Genomic DNA, 21,215 nt, shown 5'->3' with positions numbered 1-21,215 from the left:
ATCCGAAATCACAATACTATTTTCCCGTCATCCATTATGCTTATAAGTTCCGATTTTGATGTGATTGTAAAAATTTAAGGTAAATCCAACACTATAACTAAACATATATTTTACTTATCATTACTATTTATTATAATTTAGCTTCAATATTTGGTTTATTTTAACCATAATTTATTAGGAAGTGATATATTTACAACAATTATTAGTTATCTACAACAATATATACTTTACCCAGTTTGTAACTGTGTACGATGGCTAATAATGGTTGTAGATTTGTCACTATCCCAATTTATTTCATACTCACTAATTATGTATTTGGCATATTCGAATTTTCTTATGATACAATATATGTAACTACTGTACATCATACGGGTATTAAGACTAGATCTAAAATATATGAAGTATTTGATTAGTAACTTTTCAATAATAAGACTAAGTAAATCTTAATCTAATTAAATTATAAGGAAAAAGAATGATAAATTAAATGTAAAAATAATATAAAACAACAATCTATTTTGTAATTTGTCGATGCATGTCAAATAACTCAATATGCTACCAACTTTTTTTTTTCTTCCGGTTTTTCGAGACTTAAGAGATGGGGCAAATGAAAGAAAGTTTACTTTTCAAACGGAATAAAACTTTTTTAGTTTTTTTTTCTAACAATCCTATCTATATCTATATCTATACTATATTAATAAACAAACAACCCCCTTTGAAACTCTCTACCTTTACAATACCTAAAATACCCTAAATATTTTTATTTTTCAATACATTTTTAACTCACATACTAAATCTTCCCAATATATCCCTAAAATATTTTACACTCATATTTATCAAAAATATTTATCTCCTATATTAATTCATTTATATATTTCCACCTACTATTTAATATTCTTAATAAAGTTATTTACAATAAATACATATTTTAACCATAAAATAACTACACTACCATTTACGCCAGTTACTTTTAAATTAATAACCACATCGCTACCACCAGCACCACCCGTTGCCGCCACCACCGCCGCATTGTGCGGGTACACATCTCATACATTAAATAATGAAAATCATTCCAATTTCCTATTAATATATGAATTGTGAGTAAAAACAAAGGTCGTGTCACAATTTTTACTAGAAAGGTGCCCGTGCGTTGCAACGACAATGGTTTATAACGCGTGAGATTCCGTAACGATAATACAAGTTACTGAGATGCCGTAACGATGATACAAGTTGTTTAGGTTATTTTCTTGAGATGCGGTGAAAGACATTTAACTGAGGTTATCATTTTAAATATAAATCAAGGATTAGATGCAAAAAATAATAAGGTAGAAAAATTAACCATTTTAAATATATATGTTAAGATTATGTAGGGGTAGTTTGAAGATATTAAAAAAAGTGCTGAAAAACTTAAAATAGAGATGTCAGTTTATTTTAAAAGAGATTATAGATATAGATTATAGATAGTATTACATATTACAAGTTTTCATCCAGTGGTTTTACAAAGAACCTGATCTTAGTTTCCTAATACTCAATCGTCTTGTCCGATTTTCCATATTTTTTTTACATGCTCTACCGTTGCAAGTAAAAATTAAAATATATATAAAAAATTTTGGTCACGCCAGAAATATTTTTTAAAACAACCTACATGATAAGATATTCAAGCTTTGCAAGATATTAATAGGGTTAATTGGTGTGCCTAAAAATAAGCTTAAGAATAAGATGATGATCAATTGTATACTAAATGGTAAAGATTAAACGGGAGAATATATACTCATGATATATGTGACAAACATCTAATAACATAAGACATATCTTTAGGTCTATGTTTTATGTCTATTAAATTTTACTTTTATTCATAATAAAACTTTGCATTTGATATGCACAAATTACCGTTGTCCTAAGGGGGAGGGAATACCCCTCGGGTTCGAGTCGGGTTGATTGAAGTCGATCGGTAACACCATTGCAATCTATCGGGTACGAATTGGGCAAGGCAAATCGGGTAAGAATTTGATTAGTGAAACCGATACTTGGTTATGCAATTTTTGACTGTCGCTTGTGTGGAACCCCCCCTCCCCCAACCCAAAAAAAAAAAAAAAAAAAAAAAAAAGAAAACTCGACTAGTTGACATACATTTAAAAAAAAAAAAGAAGCTTTTCTCCTTTTATATATACACTTCACCTTTTAATTTTAAAAATACAACATACATACAAATTATTCACATACCACGTCTACCAAATAATCAATACTTTTCTACACTACAACTTAAAAATGTCTTCAACTTCTTCGGAATCTCGGTGTGTCGTTGTCGAATCGGAATCGTCATCCAAGACCGATGTTGGGTTCTTGCAAAACGCGATTCGATGATGCAAGACACAACATCCTCCAACAACGTTCAACACTGCCGAACCGTAAAATTGGTCATCATATTTTACTAAATGATTGGTTTGTTGACGAACCAAAATACGATGAAGCTTACTTTCAAAAGAAATTTCGAATGGATAAAAGCATGTTTTTGAAAATCGTTGATGACATCCAGGCGAATTTTTCATATTTTCAAGAGGGGATCGATGCACGTGGGAGAAGAAGTTTCAAGGCGCACCAAAAGGTCACCTCGGCAGTGCACCAACTCGCAACGGGCAATCCGCCCGATGAGTACAATGAGTACTTACATATGGCTGATCGTACCGCGAGCGAGTGCCTTGATCATCTTTGTGACGCCATCATTAAGTTGTATGGTCGTGAGTACTTATGTAGGCCTACTTAACACGACGTGGCTCGTATTTTCCATGTCCAAGAAGAACATCATTACATGCTGGGGATGCTTGGTGGCATCGATTGTACACATGCCGAGTGGTTAAACTGTCCTAGACACTTGAAAGGACAATATACGAGAGGCGACCATGGCGTTCCCACTATTATGCTTGAGATAACCGCTTCTCAAGATACGTGGATTTGACATGCTTATTTTGGTGCTCCTGGTTCAAACAATGACTTCAACGTGTTGAACCAATCCGACTGTATCTTACGGAGCGAAATGGCACGAAATTGGACACTTCATTTTATGTTAACGACCGCTATTATAAACGCGGTTATTATCTAACCGAAGGTATCTACAACAAGTACTCGACGTTTGTTAAAGCATACCGTTATCCTACTTACCCGAAGGAGAAAAGATTCAAGAAGTTACAAGAGGGGGCGAGGAAAGATGTGGAGCGTACTTTTGGGGTTCTAGAAGGGAAATGAAAAATTCTTAGGCGTCCTCTCCGACCCATGATTAAATGCAAGATTGGGCAGTATGTTTACGCGGCTTGTATTTTACACAACATGGTGATAAAAGACGATGGCAGAGTAATCTCACTGATTCACATAATGGACTTGCCGGTCCAACCGGTGTTCGAGGATAGCGTGTTAGGGGAGTTACTAAACGAAGACATCCATCATCGTCTTCTTTATGACCTCACTGAATACGTATGGTGTAAAGACTTGGCATACTCAACGATTAGTTTTTTTTTAAAAAATAACTCTAGTGTTTTTATTTTAGTGTATTTTTATTTTATTTTATTATGTATTGGTTTTTTTATGTGCTATGTAATGTTTATTTAAATTTTTAATAAAATGTTTAGTTAAATTCTTGCCCTACAAAATGTTTAGTTAAACTGGCCTTCATAGAGCCTACAAAAAGAAGCTGCTTTCACACCATCATTCTTACCTTCTGCTGGGTGATATGGACCTCCAGGAATAAATATATCTTCAAGAACAAAAACCCATGCCTGCGCCTAGCCAAGAACGAGATAAAACGAACAAGATTCTCATGGATAGTCAACAGATTCCCCAAATTAAGCATACTGGGCCAAATGGTGTAGTTTCAATCTCTAGTTATTTATATTATGTCTATCTCGATACGTTGATGCTTGTAATCCGATGTACTTCATGTTTGTATTCTAGCCTCTCGCTAGCAATGTTTATCGGTAATGAAAAATCCCAGCATTTGAATGTTAAAAAAAAAAAAAAAACATGTTTAGTTAAATTATTGATGTAATAAGAAAAATGAAAATGAAATTGGGTAAGTTTAATGAATTGTGTATATTATGTCTAGGATTTAGGTAAGAATTGGGTAGAATTAGGTAGTTGTGAGTTGAAAGGTTTTGATTGTAGAAGAGATTGAGCAAGGAAACTTGTTTGGGTACCATTCCCTCCCCCTAATGATTCACGAAGGGTACCCCCGCCATAAAATGGAAAATGATTGAACGGATCATCCATTTTTCTTTGAAATTAACATCCGCAATATCAAATGTAACATTAGCTTGAACAACATCATGAAATGGCAAAATGAACACAGTTCATACATGATTATGACTGATTTTGGCTCTGGTATGAACATGATAAACCTTCACATGTTTTGAGAATTATACCAATTATTAAAATGTTTGATTTTAGAAAAGTTACTTTAGTTGATAACTAGAGTTTAGACCTGTGTCCGACACTGGACACGGGGTTTACGATATTATCAATATTAGATCTTCATATATTTAATTTATAAAAACTTATAATTTTGAAAATATACGGTTCTAAGTGTTATACTTTGCAAGTTGTAGTACAATAACCACATGTTCGTCACTGTCATTATTAGCTGATACATATTGATGAGATTGTTTGTCGTTGTCAATCCACAAGGCACATGCTACAATAATTTCTCTATTATATAATTTTTTGAAACCAATTGTACTCATAATGTGATATTATTATGAAAGATTATTAAGAATTAAAATATAAACATACTTGTGATCTTATACTTGACATTTAAATATATGTGTTTGATCATAATACGACTCATAACATGAATATGTTTATTTTCAATCATTGTCCTATGATAATTTGATAACAATTAGGATTGTTTTCATATTGTTTGATAACAATTAGGACTTTTGATTTGAGTGACAATTGTAACTTTAAAAATACTTTTTGTAACGTTTTTAAAAAATCTAAGAAAAAAATTTCTCAAATTGATGGCTAAAAATAAATATGAATTAAGTATTTAGGGTTAAAAAGTGTAAATTCTTGATGGAAAACAAAAAAGTGTAAATTAATGATACTTTTTCTACAAATTAATATAAATACCAATATAATAATATTGGAAGCTGACGAGTTGTGGACACTCTTGGCAGAGGGTATGAGGGAGACGGCAAAGGAGGTACTAGGAGTAACTAGAGGAACTTAACGACAACGGAAAGTGGGTAGGGAATCTTGGTGGATTAGTGAAGAGGTCTAGTCCAAGGTCGCGGCAAAACTTAGTTGCTTTAAGGATCTTGTCAAAAGCCGCCAGAACGGGACAAATGAAGACTGGTCTTTGGCTAGGCAGAGGTACTACGAAGCCAGGAAAGAAGCAAAGAGGACTATCGCTATAGCAAAAGAAATAGCGTACGAAGAACTGTACAAGAAACTAGATTCCAAAGAAGGCGAAAACGAAATCTTCAGAATCGCTAAAGCAAGGGAGAAAAGACGTAGGGATTTAGGAGATGTCATTTATATAAAAGACGAAAGTGGACGGAGCATTGTGAAGGAGGGAGACTGTAACATCCGTAAATTTTGACCCGTTGACTCTATGTGTAATTTGACGAATTAATGAAATTAATGACATCGTTGAGTCTATTTTGTAATTAATTGACTAACTTTGTACTCGTTGGGTCGATTGTCGGTATGCTAAGTGATATGTCGTGGATTGTGAACTAGTTAGTTAGTGATGGGTCGACCCATGGATCAAGGTCTTGACCCATGACCCATCTAGTCAACCCAACCCCCTCCCCACCCACCTTATCCCTTTCACCTCTCATTCTCTTATCTCTCCCTCTCTCTTAATTCTTCTAAAGAACACACAGACTCTTCCTCTTAACTCTCTCTCTAGATTAATCCTTATTTTGTGGTAATTCAAGCTTGGAAATTTCAAGATTAATAAACCTTATCATAATAATAACAACATATCAAAGAATTGGGCTCCAAAGTGCAAGAACATACCACATTAGGGTTAAAATTCGGATTTGGGTGCTAGGTGGTGAGCTTGGTAAGTTAAACTTGTTCTACAACCTTTATTTTATCTTCATTTACTTGTTTCTAGTTGATGTCGAGTGGGTTTGGGTCATAATTCGGGTCAAAAAGCTTGCATGTGTGGTTTAGGATTTTAGGAAGTTTGATTCATGAATTGGAGCTTAAATCGAGTTATGGAATGGAATTGTAAGATGGGTTATGTTTAAATATAGTCTATGTTTGATTTTGTGGGATAAAAACTAATTTGGAGAAGTGTCGGAATAGATTTTGAGGTTAAATGGTGAATTGGGTCGACTTTGATGTTAGAAAGTGCAGGTTTTGGGCTGCAGGGAGTGGGACTGTGGCGCAATGAGGAGGCAAAGCCTCACTGCGGCGCAGCCCTTTCTTGCGTCTGGATTTGGCTTTGAACCTCACTGCAGCGCAGTGAGGTGTGCCAAGCCTCACTGCGGCGCAGTGAAGGCTTTTCTGGTCGCCAGTTTTCGTTCGTTGTTTTCAAACGCTTGTATCTTTCAAACCGAAAGTCCAATCGAGTCATGTGACCTATCGTTGGATTCGTAAATGAGTGTAGTTTCTTGTAGTAACCTTATTTTTTTATTGAAACCTTCCCCATTTCAAAAAGGGTCGAATCTTTTGAGTCTAAGTCTTATTCGGGGAAAGTTACTAACGCTTTGGCATGTTGTAGTTCTACCTAAACTTGATATGGATCTCACCTAGGCGTTTCACAACTTTATCAAGTCTCGAGAGTCGGTAGGATTGTACTTGCCTTATTGGGACGTGAATGAATCGTATTAATAATTGCACATAATATTATAATTATAGGTGGTGGACGTGAGGTGAACGCAAGACAACTTTAATTGCTTTTAACTTGTATTATCTACTCTTAGCCGATCAAGGTGAGTTCGTATCTCCCTAATCTATTGAGATTCGGGCTGAAAAGTGTGCATTGTGTGTTTATTTGTTTGCATTGGTTGTTTGTTGATCGAATGATGATTGATGGTTGAATTGAATTGTTTTGTGCATGTTGGTTTTGAGAAAGGTTATATTTTGGTTAGGTGTACATACATGAAAGTCGACTTTGCTTTCAAAAGGTTTGAGATGTGGAGGGTTAGCCGCTGGTATACCCTGTATACATACATCAATGACTCTTTGAAAGCAAGCCCTCTCAAGTGTCTGTATGTATAGTTTGTTCATATGGTTGAGTTATTGGGTGTTGGATTGATGGATTGTTGGATTTGCATTGTGATGGTTGCATTGAGAAGATTTGGTTGTCTGTTGAGACAAATGTGTTTATCCAGGTATAGACGTATACACTGGTGTTGGTCATCCGGGTTTATAGACGTATATTCTCTGATGTTTTTGAGATGCCACATTGGTCATGGTGATGACATGTAAGTATCTTTGCATAGATGGCATGATGGCCATACATATCATTCGCATCGTGACATTGACATTGCATTGGTTTTCTTATCGGGTTGTGATATTGTGATGCATTGATTGGATGACGTGTAAGACTTCTTGTATGCAATGATTGTTCTTGTTTCTATAATATGTGGTTATTGTCGGTGGTTCCTTTTGGGCCACCACTACGAACTCACCAACCTCATGTTGACTTGTTAGTACACTTTTCAGGTAATCAAGTGGTTCAAGGACGTGATGCATGACCGTGACTAGCTTTTGGGATTCGGGCATGGACTTATATGGATCAAGGATTCATTCGCCCATTTTTGACTAATGCTTAGGATCGATAGCCATCTTTTGAATATTCTTTTGTAAACTTTGATGGTCATTTGGTCCTCGTGCATTGTATGAATATTTGACTAGTTATGAATTCACCGAATTCAGTATTTTCATTTAGTTGCCTACGATAATTCCTCCTTGTGCTATGTGATTTCCGTAATATTTCGAGCCCTAGCTCGAAGTGTTACAGAGACATTAGGAAAAGATGGGAAGAGTACTTCGCCAACCTGTTTAATGGGAGAGGGTCGGGGAGAATTGAAGGAGGAGAAGACCTCACCGCACACCCAAACACACGTTACGACGACAACGATGCTACGAGGATCAGCCGAGAGGAAGTAAGGGTCGCCTTAAAGAAGATGGGGAGAAACAAAGCAGTAGGTCCTGACCAAATTCCGGTTGAGGCATGGAGATGCCTGGGGACGTGGGGATAAGCTTGTTGACAAGCCTCTTCAACAAGATTTGGACGAGTGTAAAAATGCCAGAAGAATGAAGACTTAGTGAGGTTATACCTATTTATAAGAACAAGGGGGACGTGCAGAGTTGTAGCAACTATGGGGGCATTAAAATCCTAAGTCATACTATGAAGCTCTAGGAGAGAGTGATCGAAACGAGACTTAGAAGAGTTACGAAGGTGGCAGAGAACCAATTTGGTTTTATGCCAGGGAGGTCGACGATGGAGGCTATCCATATCACTAGAAGCCTGATGGAAAAGTATAGGGAAAGACAAAAAGCGCTACATTGTGCTTTCCTAGATTTGGATAAGGCGTACGATAGTGTACCACGAGAGCTGATCTGGAGGATGCTCCAAGCAAAAGGAGTTACTGGGAGATACATTAGTGTTATTAGGGATATGTACGATAGGGCGAGGACCGGTGTTCGAACACCGGTGGGGAGCACAGAGCTTTTCTCGGTAGAAATGGGCCTTCACCAGGGTTCAGCGCTTAGCCCATACCTTTTTACCTTGATCTTAGACGATTTGTCTAGTGGCCTACAGGAGGAACTACCGTGGTGCATGACATTGCACTGATTGCAAGATCGATGGAGGAGCTAAACCGTAGGTTAGAGAAATGGAGAGAAGCCCTTGAAGATAATGGTCTGTGTGTGAGCCGAGAAAAGACTGAATACCTACGATGTGACTTCGATAAACAGGAAATAAGACAAAATGGGGATGAGGATATTCGCATTAGGGAGCGGGTATTGGGTCCGAAGGTGTCTTTTAGATACATGGGATCGGTGATACACAAATCGGGGGGGGGGGGGGGATAGACGAAGACGTGACACATCGAATACAAGCTGGATGGATGAGGTGGAGAGCAGCTTCTGGAGTCATGTGCGACAAGCGGATGCCGCTAAAACTGAAAGGCAAGTTTTACAGAGTGGCTATTAGACCGGCTATGTTATACGGGTCAGAATGTTGGTCGATGACGAAAGCCCAAGGGTCTCGAGTAGAGGTGGCAGAGATGAGGATGCTAAGGTGGTCTTGCGGGAAGACCCTATCTGACAGGATCCCCGCGGGAGTATTTAGAGCTGAACTTGAAGTAGGGACCATCATTAACAAGCTAAGAGAAGGGCGCTTGAGAAGGTTTGGCCATGTTAGGAGAAGGGATCGAACAACACCACTAAGGAGAGCGGAGTCTATCCACGTCGAAGGCATACGAAGAAGGGGAAGGCCAAAGATGAGGTGGGAGGACCGACTGGCGAATGACCTAATAGAGCTTGGTTTGTCGGAGGACATGACGTCAGATAGGACGGCCTGGAGAACTAGGATTAGAGTGGAGGATTAGGTTAGGGTTTGTCTTTTGCGGGACTTCGATTGACTTCCTTTTCCCATTGTGCCTTGCCTAAGGTGGTTTGCGTTGGTTAGGCCGGGAGAGGTAGGCCTAACATAGGTAACTCAAGGCAATAAAAGGCTTTGACCTGACAGGAGGAGAGGTAGGCTAACGGAGGTGGAAAGACAGAATACCGAAGGATATGGAGGAGTTTTCTGGTGGATGGGGTTGGACAGGGAGTGTAAGGCATATGGGAATAGTTTTTTTTTTTTTCTTAGACTTTGGTTCTCAGTAACCTCCGTAGAGGTTTTGGCCGGAGTAGAGGGAGGCCAAAATCGAGGGGGGAGGTTACTCTTGGCCGCCCCAAATTGCTTTGCCTGTTGGAGGACATGACCGATGAGAGTTTATTAGAGGACTAGGACTAGTTTAGGGGTTTAGGTGCTTAGGAGAGGACTATGATTAGTCTAAGTTAATGTCTAGCTAGGCAGCTAAGTTAGCGTGTAAAGGACTAGGTGCATAGGTTACCTTTATCGTGTTGGAGCGTTTTTGCGAGTAGACTAGGATTAGTTTGGCCTAGTGGCCTAAGGTACTTTGCTACGTAGATTGTTTAGAAATAATTTAATCCCCTTAGTCTTCAGTCAATTCTTGCGTATAGGTTTGGTTGTCATGGCAGTTTACATCCCTCTTGTTTGAGCCCCTTGTTGAAGACTGTGTTTATTATGTTCCTACATTTTATGCTGTTATTTGCGTATTATGGTTGCTAGATCTTATGTACTATGCTAAGGTATTTTTTAGGCCATACATTTGCTACTCTTCCTTACTCGCCAGGTAGCCATAAAAACTTATAACTTTGAATATATAATGTTCTAAGTGTTATACTTTGCAAGTTGTAGTACAATAACCACATGTTCGTCACTGTCATTATTAATTGATACATATTGTGGGATGTTTGTCGTAGTCATTCCACAAGACACATGCTACAATAATTTCTCTATTTTATAAGTTTTTGAAACCAATTGTACTCATAATGTATGTGATCCCGTACTTGACATTCAAGTATACGTCTTTGATCATGATACGGCCCATAACATGAATATGTTTATTTTCAACCACTGTCCTATAATAATTAGATAACAATAAGGTTGTTTTCATATTGTTTGATAACAATTATGACTTTTGATTTGAGTGACAATTGTAATTTTAAAAAATTAAATAAAAATACTTTTTGTAACGTTTTTAAAAAATTTAAGAAAAAACTTTTCAAATTGATGGCTAAAAATAAATATAAATTAAGTATTTAGGGTTAAAAAGTGTAAATTATTGATGGAAAACAAAAAAAATGTAAATTAATGAGACTTTTTCTACAAATTAATTATAATAATATATTTAGATAATGATTATTATGATTTTTATTTTATAGTTAATCTAAATGATGACATAAGCGAAAGTCAATTTGATAAAATTGAGCGATTTGATTGGTTAATAAGTCATTAGTTTAACTGTCTTAAATTGATGGCTAAAAATAAATATAAATTAAGTATTTAAGGTTAAAAAGTGTAATTTATTGATGGAAAACAAAAAAGTGTAAATTAATGAGACTTTTTCTACAAATTAATTATAATAATATATTTGGATAATGATTATTATGATTTTTAATGTATAGTTAATCTAAATGATGAAATAAGCGAGATTCAATTTGATAAAATTGAGCGATTTGATTGGTTAATAAATCATTAGTTCAACTGTCTTATAGTATATATAAAGATAAAGATAAAGATTTGGGAGCAAAGTTAATGATCGTATCAAAAAGGATCAAAAGTTTAACTTGAAAGCTAAAAAATATAGAGAAAATAGCCTAGATACCCCAAAACCATCTTCAATATATGAAAATACCCAACTTTTTTCAAATTCACCAAAAATACTCATAAAATCGCAAGACCGCAAGGAGGAGTTACGGATCGCAAGGAATCCTTGCGATGCACAAGCAAGTCTTGCGATCCGCAAGCAAGGCTTGCGATTTTGACTTTTTTTGACTTATGAATAAGATTTTTGTGAGATTTTCTTGTACTTGTTAAGATAGCAATCAGATTTTTATGTACTTTTTTTTTACTTATGAATTTACCAACAACCTTTCACCATAAACAACACCATAATTTTTTGTTTCTTTCAGTTTGCAAAGTAAAAGATATGTTTTTCTTAGCTAATAAGTATTTAATGCCGTTGCAAAAAGTGGCAAACCACGAGGACCAATTTTGTATTTACAATGTTGATAAACAACTACTAAAAAGATACAAGGGTTTTTGAAACAACAGTACTAACTACCAAAAACCCAGCCAAGTAATGACCTGTACAAAGTTGAAACATTCTTTTATCTCTAGTCAACTAAAAAACCTGTTTGCTCAAAAATATTTATCATCGAGTTTCTGTAAGTTTCAAGCACAGAGCAACAAAATATTGACCAGTTTACACTTCTGACTCGAGTCCAATAATAACGTGGTCCATTTTCTTGATAAAACCTGTTGAAATTACTATTTAATGAATTTTAATCTTAGCTTTGTTACTAGATTTATGTCTTTCAAGATTACCATGATCAAAGAAACACAAACAGGTAGCAAATTTCACTTGTTAAATAACAATTTTCCATAATGAAAACATAGAAACCGTCTCAGTTCTTAGTGACACACCAGTACCTAAGAAGACTCAGAGTTCAGCCTCAAACTTCCATCCTAACTCTACGTTTCAAACAAAACAAAATTAAATACCAAATACTTATTAGCTAAGAAAAACATACCTTTTACTTTGCAAATTGAAAAAAACAATAAACTATGGTGTTGTTTATTGTGTAAGGTTGTTGGTAAATTCATAAGTAAAAAAAATACATAAAAATCCGATTGCTATCTTAACAAGTACAAGAAAATCTCAAAAAAAAATCTTATCCATAAGTCAAAAAAAGTCAAAATCGCAAGCCTTGCTTGTGGATCGCAAGCATTGCTTGCGGATCGCAAGAACTCCTTACGGAACGCAAGACTTGCTTGCGGATCGCAAGACTTGCTTGCGAATCGCAAGGATTCCTTGCGATCCGCAACTCCTCCTTGCGGTCTTGCGATTTTATGGGTATTTTTGGTGAATTCGAAAAAAGTTGGGTATTTTCATATATTGAAGATGATTTTTGGGTATCTAGGCTATTTTCTCAAAAATATATTTGGTAAAAATAGCTGGAACTAAAGGTGGAACAAGGAACTGAAATAGGAGGTCGTTCCTATAAAACCAAAACATTCAACTGTATAAAATTGTTGGAAAAACTAGTTATAAATGAAGCTAAAAAAATGTAAACTACATTAATATGCAATTATATATATATATATTGCCGGTAGAGCAGAGAGAAAAAAATAAAGTTGAACTTTTGATCTGGACCATTAAAATTAGTTTTACAAATCAATCTGGGCTCTTGAAATTAAAAATCTAGATATGGTAACTAATTAATTATACTAAATGTATAGTTTATATATATATGGTAACATGTTTAAAATTTATTTCGTTTTTTTCCTATTTCTCATTTGGCAACGTTTTAATGATTTTTTTTCTCATTTTTAACCCATTTTCAAACATGTCGCTTTTTATAATAATAAAAACTAGCTTAATATTCGATGAGTGGCCGGGTTAAACGAATAATTATGTAACTTACAATATACGAAAGTTGTATTGGGGTTAGTTTATCATTATGAGTTAGAAAATAAAATTTAAAATATTAAATTCAAGAAAAAAATAAAAACATTTTTAAATTGGTTGGAATAAAAATGTCGTTATTTCCAACCATTTTTAAAACGGTTTGTCAATATCATTACACAACCATTTATTTCTATTCAGTTTTCACGTACTCTTTATTTTCATTCATTCACTCTCAACCATATGATGGTTGTTCTCTACGGGAAGGTCTTGTCGGAGATGGTGGCTGACGGGATGGGAAGGTTGATGTAGATCTTGATAATTAGACAAAGATGAGAATACCACATCTTAGCTATAAAATACCATTACGAGCATAATGATATCAAAAGTGTATTTGTCTGTTTGTTTGTTTAGGTGAAAAAAAAAAGAGGAGGGTGAATCTAGCTATGATTAGTGGTAATATTTTGTTATTCAAATGGAAGAGTTAAAATATATAAATGTAAACTAAAAAAATGAATTTCTGATTAATTAAAAAAATCATAAAGTGATTTATTTCGGGGGGGGGGGGGGGGGGAGGAAAAATATATTATTACTTCAATTTTTAATTAATGTATATAATACGTAAAAGTGTTTTTCTTAAGAAAATTGAACAAGATAGCCGTGAAACCTAAATTTTAAAAGATTTTTAGAGATTATCAAGATAACTCACCCTACGAGTCTAATCCAAAATTTCACATCCATTATTTTTGTTAGTTTTATATTATTTAGAATATCCATATATTATTTTATTAATTCAATCATATTTACTGTCATATAGTTTTTTACAACATATATTTATTAAGATTTTTGATTTTAAATTTTACAGATATATAATAATGTTTTAAATTATGTAGCCTATATATATTTTTCTTTTATATAGATAAAATACAATGTAACGTTTAGAAATATACTTAACATGATGTTTTAGTCATCTATAATGTACTTTAAAAGTTTATAGCAAGTTATTATATAATTTAAAATTTTGTATGAAAGAGTAAATAACTTTATATAGAACAACAATTAAAATAAATATAAGTATAATTATCTCTGGTTCGAGTTAATGGGTTCGGAATGCCGGTATATAATTATAATTTAAAATTTCTCAACCAAAACCTGTAACTCTGTCAGTTCGTTAACAGAAACCCAAGCACCAACCAACAAAACTAAAGTTTACGAGTTAAATGGTTTGGTGAGTTGATTTCAGGTGATATGGTTGGTGGTTGGCAGATTGATTTCAAGTAAATGGGTTGTGAGTTGTCTGATCAAATGAGTTGATGGGTCGATTTGTTTTAATTTTTTTATATAATTTAAAAATATTTTTGGGTTGACAGGTTGATCTATTAATCCAAAAGGTCAACCCGACCACGACCCAAAAACTCAAGTTGACAGATTATCGGGTCGAGATTTCACAACCCTAACCCAGGTTTTCCAGATTAGTTTCAAGTTGAATTTCATGTAAGGTCGAGTACATATATAACCGACTTCATATATGTTATACCTAAAAAAGTACAAGATTCTTTATCTTAACATATGTCCGTTTTCATAATAAACTTCAATATAATATACTATAAGACGTATATTTTTCACAATATGTGATATATTACTAATAAATTTAGTTGATAACCCGATCACCGACCGGGTATTAATCTAATTCACTTTTATGGAAAAAACATAGAAAATACTTTTTTTCTATGGGTAGAAAAACATTTTAAATGCATTGTATCACTTGGCTCCAGTAATTAGCAACTCTCAAAAATCTCAGACATTGGACCATATATATGTCAGACTGGCACAGGTCAAAAGCTTGGTGTCGTCATATTAGTGTTTGCTTTGTTGCTAGCCTATTTTACTTACGAATCTGGCCTTACCAGTATATACTCATTCTTGCATTTTAAGTGAGATGAAAATGGCAGAATTAAGCAATCTGCTTGCCAACATTGATTTCTCTAGATGACAAGTAGGCTGTCACCATTGATGCCTAAAACTGTTGATATCACAAAACATTATCTTTCATTCTTTCTTATCTTTTTACAAGGCAAGTATTTCACACGTCAATACATATTTTCATACGTTCAACATATGACTAGAACCTGCAAACTCTTGGTTTTGAGTGCCTCAAATGCCTCTAGGACTTTATCTAAGTTAAAACATTATTAAAGGAGTTTTTCGTATGATATCCACATTGCTACTGAGCAAGCCACAAATGCCACAAATTAAACAAACAAGAACCAACCAAAAGTGGACTCTACGAGCATACTTGTAAAGTTCGCCACACAAGGCAAAAACCACAAATTAAGTCCCAGCATACATTCTATTGAAAGAAGGTTGAACTGCCAACTCAAACTTGTTCATATTACAAGTTTCTGACTTTTTCCATACTTCCACCATTACTTTACTTATGAAGTCTTTAAATCCCTAATAAATTCTACTTGACTGTTCCATTATCGTGCTTCTGATATGACAATGTGGACATTAACAAATGTGTTATATTAAGGACATGTCTTGTAGATAGAAAAGTAGTGTATGTGTTATATTAAGGACATGTCTTGTAGATAGAAAAGTAGTTTATTTTCTTTCTTTATAAAGGGAAATGTCTTTGCTTGTAGATCATCGGATGATAAAGTTAACAAAGACTTAAAAGTCAAAAAGTGCTTTTTGTCATTGGAAGAGGAAGACGGTACAGTATGAATATAAGTTTGCCTTGATCCTGTTGTTTAAGTAGGCTCTTGTATGTATATTAAAGGAAGGGAAAAAAAAAAAAACAAGAAAAGATTAATCGAAAAATAATTAATCTGTAGAAACATGATCTAAATGTGTAGTGCAGTGAAATTATACCATCCTGGTGCGATTGCTCTCTTTTACTTTTAAGAATATGATCATGTATATATATGAGGGAAGGCAGGAAAGGAATATGTAGCTATCTTGTACCTAAGTTTGGATAGAACCCCTCACATGCCAATTTTTTAAACCATAAAATTCATGGGGGCCATGTGATTTATTCATTTTGAAACAAATATTAAAAAACTGATATGTGAGGGTATCTATACCCAATCTTGGGTACAAGATAACCACATATTCACTTTTCCCTATATATATTCCATCAAAGATAACATATATAGCTCTTACCTTGACAACAATGGGTACATGAAAGGATGGTTTCTTCACTGAAGTCAAGTTCTAGCTCAGCATCCCCGAGCTCATAAGATGGTGACCGAATCGCCTTAAGTTACTCAAAATTTTACTAAATTCTGCAAGACGATAGATATATACAGCTTTGTGTTGGGATGGCTTACTTTTGTTTGTAATGTGTTTGTAATGCCTGCATATCCAGCTTTAAAGGTTTAAACCATTTTTCTTGTCCGAAAAAAGCCTCAAACTCTGGATTCTGGAACCAATGTGCTTCCAAAATGTTCTTGAGGTAAAACTCCATATATGCTTTCAATTGGGTTAAATGCCTTTGACCAGATTGGGGGTAATGAACTCAATATCTTCTATATCACATTGTGAATGTAGCTCCATTTTTCGAAAGGAGTGACTTGATAACTTCAGGTTCTTACATTCACCAGAAGTACTTAAACCCAAATCCTTTTGAGTTACAATACAATGAAGTACTAGATAACTTTTTCCAGAACAAAGAATATAATGAACCAAAGTTAGTAACTGAATGCCTGGATATTGAGTTACAATAAAATGGGAGGCATTAAATAGGCATCAGATCATTTTTATGCTAAATACCATTAATTACTTATTTACTTTGATTAATTCATACATCTAACAAGTATACGAAATCCTACTAAACCCATTTTTAATAAAATTAACATATACCACCAGTCATGAGCACTAAGAAAATTTGCACATATAATGAAAACATTAAGGTGTTTTTCTAGGATCTAGTTGGTTTGTCACTAAACATCACTACATGAAGACTTGAGATATTGCTACAATAGCATTGTGAATATGGTAGCTATCAATCTTATTTAACTTTGTGCTACTGGCTATAACATGCTAGCCCTACTGGTATACCTCTAATGATCAAATTTGGGTGGAACTGTACTGTCACTTAAATACTATAAAGTGCAATGCTGGTGGACCATCTGCTGGTTCATGTACGGTATGGGTGCACTACAGATTGCTTGGCAATATAAATCGCAAGATGGTAGTCATAGTCTAAAGGTAGACTGTTGCGTAACTGTGCCACAAGTATATGAGGGGTATCATAAAGAAAAAAGAAATGAGGTTTAAAAAAAAGCATAGTAAATTCAATTTGAAGCATCTTCTAATATGTACGGAATTCTCCCTGATATACTCTCAAACCTACAGGCATGATGTACTGGTCGCATACAACTAACAGCAAACCAGCAAAACCAGTTGATAAGTAACGAGCCGAATTCTGGACGGAAAGTAACAGCAAACCAGCAAACAACTAACAGCAACAAGTTAACAGAACACAAACAGAATGTAAAAGATAAAAGCTAAGCTGATTGAAGTCGGCTGTTGCAATAAGAGATAATCTGGATAAACACCAGTAGCCGCGTGTTTGGATTTAATCCCCAGCGGCCCTAAAAAGTTCCTAAGAACAATTAATTATAATTCTCCACGACCTAAACAATTGGCTGTCAGCCTTATTAAAAGAAGTACCAGAGAAGACCAAACTTGTCCACCAAGACATTACTATAATAAATTAACTAATTACTAAAAACGACACTTAACCCCCTGAATTTCTTTCTATTGTAACTTCTGATCCATATCATACTCTTACACTTAAACTGGAGTACTGGAGTACTGGACTACTGGAAGTTTTATCTATTAATCACACAGATAACAAAGCTGTCATATGATGCATTACCATTAAAAAACTTACAACTCATATGTTTTATCTAATTATCATATCAATGAATGAATTTATAAATAAGGCTCCCCTACGTAATAATGTTATATCTTCAAACCATGTCCATTAGAAGTGGCAGATTACATGAGTTAATAGATTAGTGAAGAAAATCTTACAGGTCCATAGAGCCACCTGAAACCATGACTATGCTGCTTAAGATGACTCCCAGTAACTCCAAAGGATCTTTCCATAAAACTTACCTATATAGCATGCAGAACATATGATTTGAAATCAATGAGGAATTTTGCAGTCAAGTAACTAAGATAAATTATACTAGTAACTCTTATAACGCAAGTACTTTTATACAACGGGTAAATCAATTACATAATTTATTTCGACTTTTGAGATTAAATGACCTGGTAGAATCTCAAACGATCATGTACTTGATCACCAGAGAAGTTCTCAAGAAACTATCCTGTAACATTAACTTCAGCAAGCCCCTGCTGAACTCAAAGGTGGAACCATCTGAATTCCACAATATGTATCCCAAGATTCGCTAGTATAAATTCAATGATGTTGATAGAAGAGAATAATACTAAAATAGAAGATTAAAAATCACAAACCAAAAAATACAAGGAAAAAAAAAAAGAAGCGACCGACGATTAAGTCCGCCATTTTAACTATAATGATATTACCAATCTCATCAAAAATGCGTTCATTTCAAAGATAAATCTCAAATAGATAAGCTTTCACTTTCAAGAATACATGATGCATATATTAAAAGCAAACATAAAAAGTGACCGTGTTGCCATTTTACATTCTCAGATTCCCAATTCAAGTATCTCAAAATTCACTAATACAAACAAAAAGTTGTAGGGCTATAACAGCATATCTTGCCATCTGCAAAATCATCCATCTAACGTTTATACCTCTCCTTTTTAGTAATGGCCGTTTCAAGGGCCTAATGGCTCATACCTGCAACCGATTGTATTTGTTAGGATAACATTCAGAGCTGTTAATTACGTCAAAGAACTTCATTGCAAGAATCATTGGTATTCATATCACATGAAACATTAAATTTAATTTATGTGAATTGCAAAATAATATATGTGTGTAACAAAAATAACATCCACCTGTAAACACACCTTTAACATCAATTTTTCAAACTTGCACTTAAGTTTGCTAGAGTGCAACAAAACCTTGCTTCCGATGCCAAAGAATTCACAACCACCTCGACAGACTTCATCTCTTCACAAAACTCCGGATGCATCACCAACGAAGAAAAATGCTCATCAATTACCAACCCAAAACACTTTGTAACAGCTTCAATAGAAGGAACCGACTCAAGAGCTTTTAACCCAAGTATAGACGAACCACCTTTAACAGTCATACACGCTTGAGGAAATTTCTCATACTTCACCAACCATTTCTTCAAATATCGTACAAAACCCATAATCTCCAAACCATTCAACTTTCCAACACAAGCCGCAAATATCACATCATCAACATTTGGTGACACAATCAGATAATGCAAACACAACTCACTCGTCGTAAACCCATCATGACCCATCATGAGCAAAACCGCCGCTTCCTTAGCCAAATTCATCTTTTTCTCACCAACACTTTTATCCGCCGCCATTTCAATAGCCATCACCGCTTCCCTCTCCCAACCTTCCCTTACATCACCAAACCCATCTTTCGTCGTCCGAGACAAAAAATACTTCAAAACCGAAAGCACATCCAAAAGTTCTAAATCCAAAACATACTTAACACACAAACAAACCAAACCCGGTTTTCCTTTCTCAACCAATTTCGAAACCAAACCTTTACAACACGAACCGACAACAAAACCCTTAACAATCAAACATTCCAAAACATCCCAAATTTCAAACATAACACAACCTTCAATCACCAAACTTAAAGCACCTTCACCCATAAAAGAACCCAACTTTTCGACAAGTCTTTTCGTATAACCATCACGATTTTCGGGTAGTTTGATATCGGATATGCGAATGCCAACCTTTTGGCTAATCTTTTCAAGAAAGGAGTTCAAAATGTTGACAAATTCAAGTTTTGTGAAAGAGTTGGTGTTTTTGAGTTTGATTTGAAGTTTTTTGAGAAAGTTTTGGGATAAATCGATGATTTCGGTGTCGGTTTTGGAAAGGGACCAACCTTGGACAGGTTTAAGGAAGTGAGATTCATTGTTTGGTTGTTGGTTTTGAGAAATTAAGGTAAGGAAAGCAGGGTCTGGGTTTAGGACAATTGGGTATTGTGAATCTGATGAAGATTTTTGTTCAGCTGAAGAAGCTTTGGTTATTAATTGAAGCATAGACATTATTATTGTTATAAATTATTAATGTTATGTATATATGTATATATATGTAATATTGGAAATAAAAATGGTGAAGATAAAAACCAGTTGGAATGGAGAAGACAACAGCGGCGAATTAGGGTTTATGAAGAGGAAGAACAAGAACAAGAGTGGCTATCTATCAAGGGTTTTAGGACGATAATAATAATAATAATAATAATAATAATAATGATAATAATAATAATAATAATAATAATAATAATAATAATAATAATAATAAAAGATGTATCAATGTGTATGATTATTGATTAATTAAATTAAATTTTTTAAATATGTATGGATGTGTATGATTAATGGCACGTGACCAGGTTTGGGGAGAAAATCGAGCATTACCTATTGACATGTATGACGTTAAAATTATGAAAAATGATTAATCAACTTAATTGGTGTACCTAAAGATATGCCTAAAACTTTAGGAATTTGACATGTGGAATGCACTAATTCTCTTTCCTAATCTTGCCCTCTGATTTTTCTACATATCATCATCTTACAATTAGGCACAACTTTAGACATATTAATTAAGTTGATTTATTATTATCCTAAAATTATTGGTGTTAAACTCACTTCAAATTTTCACACATATTAAACCGTACTTTTTAAATTTAAAGTTTGTATAAGGAACATTATATAAGTTATCGTAAAAAATGGGTCGAGAACGGTGTTCATGTGTGGCGTCACGCCCACACTGTACCCACACGAGATCTCAATACTCTAAAATGAATATAAATCATACACATATATACACACCTTGACCCTATTTCACCTC

The 21,215-nt window shown here is 34.5% G+C and overlaps 2 protein-coding genes across 2 annotated transcripts; one reads left to right on the top strand and one right to left on the bottom strand.

Moving 5' to 3' along the window:
- Positions 1 to 2,329: 2,329 nt before the first annotated feature.
- Positions 2,330 to 2,761, top strand: LOC122591651. The gene has a single exon (XM_043763908.1). It carries the CDS (start codon positions 2,330 to 2,332, stop codon positions 2,759 to 2,761), a length of 432 nt encoding a protein of 143 aa, XP_043619843.1.
- Positions 2,762 to 18,796: 16,035 nt separating this feature from the next.
- On the bottom strand, positions 18,797 to 20,546 carry LOC122593332. Its single transcript, XM_043765727.1, has 2 exons — positions 19,224 to 20,546; positions 18,797 to 19,053 (listed from the first exon to the last, which is right to left on the bottom strand). Exon 1 carries the CDS (start codon positions 20,411 to 20,413, stop codon positions 19,232 to 19,234), a length of 1,182 nt encoding a protein of 393 aa, XP_043621662.1. The 5' UTR covers positions 20,414 to 20,546; the 3' UTR covers positions 18,797 to 19,053; positions 19,224 to 19,231.
- Positions 20,547 to 21,215: the final 669 nt, after the last annotated feature.

This window comes from Erigeron canadensis, chromosome 3 (genome assembly GCF_010389155.1).
Source record: "Erigeron canadensis isolate Cc75 chromosome 3, C_canadensis_v1, whole genome shotgun sequence".
In the NCBI taxonomy this organism is placed as follows: Eukaryota; Viridiplantae; Streptophyta; class Magnoliopsida; order Asterales; family Asteraceae; genus Erigeron; species Erigeron canadensis.
The sequence above is the reverse complement of the archived record's forward strand: the minus strand, read 5'-3'. Positions and strand labels throughout refer to the sequence as shown.

Coding starts and splice junctions, on each gene's coding strand:
- LOC122591651 (XM_043763908.1), top strand. CDS start 2,330: ATGTTGGGTTCTTGCAAAACGCGATTCGATGATGCAAGACACAACATC.
- LOC122593332 (XM_043765727.1), bottom strand. CDS start 20,413: ATGTCTATGCTTCAATTAATAACCAAAGCTTCTTCAGCTGAACAAAAA.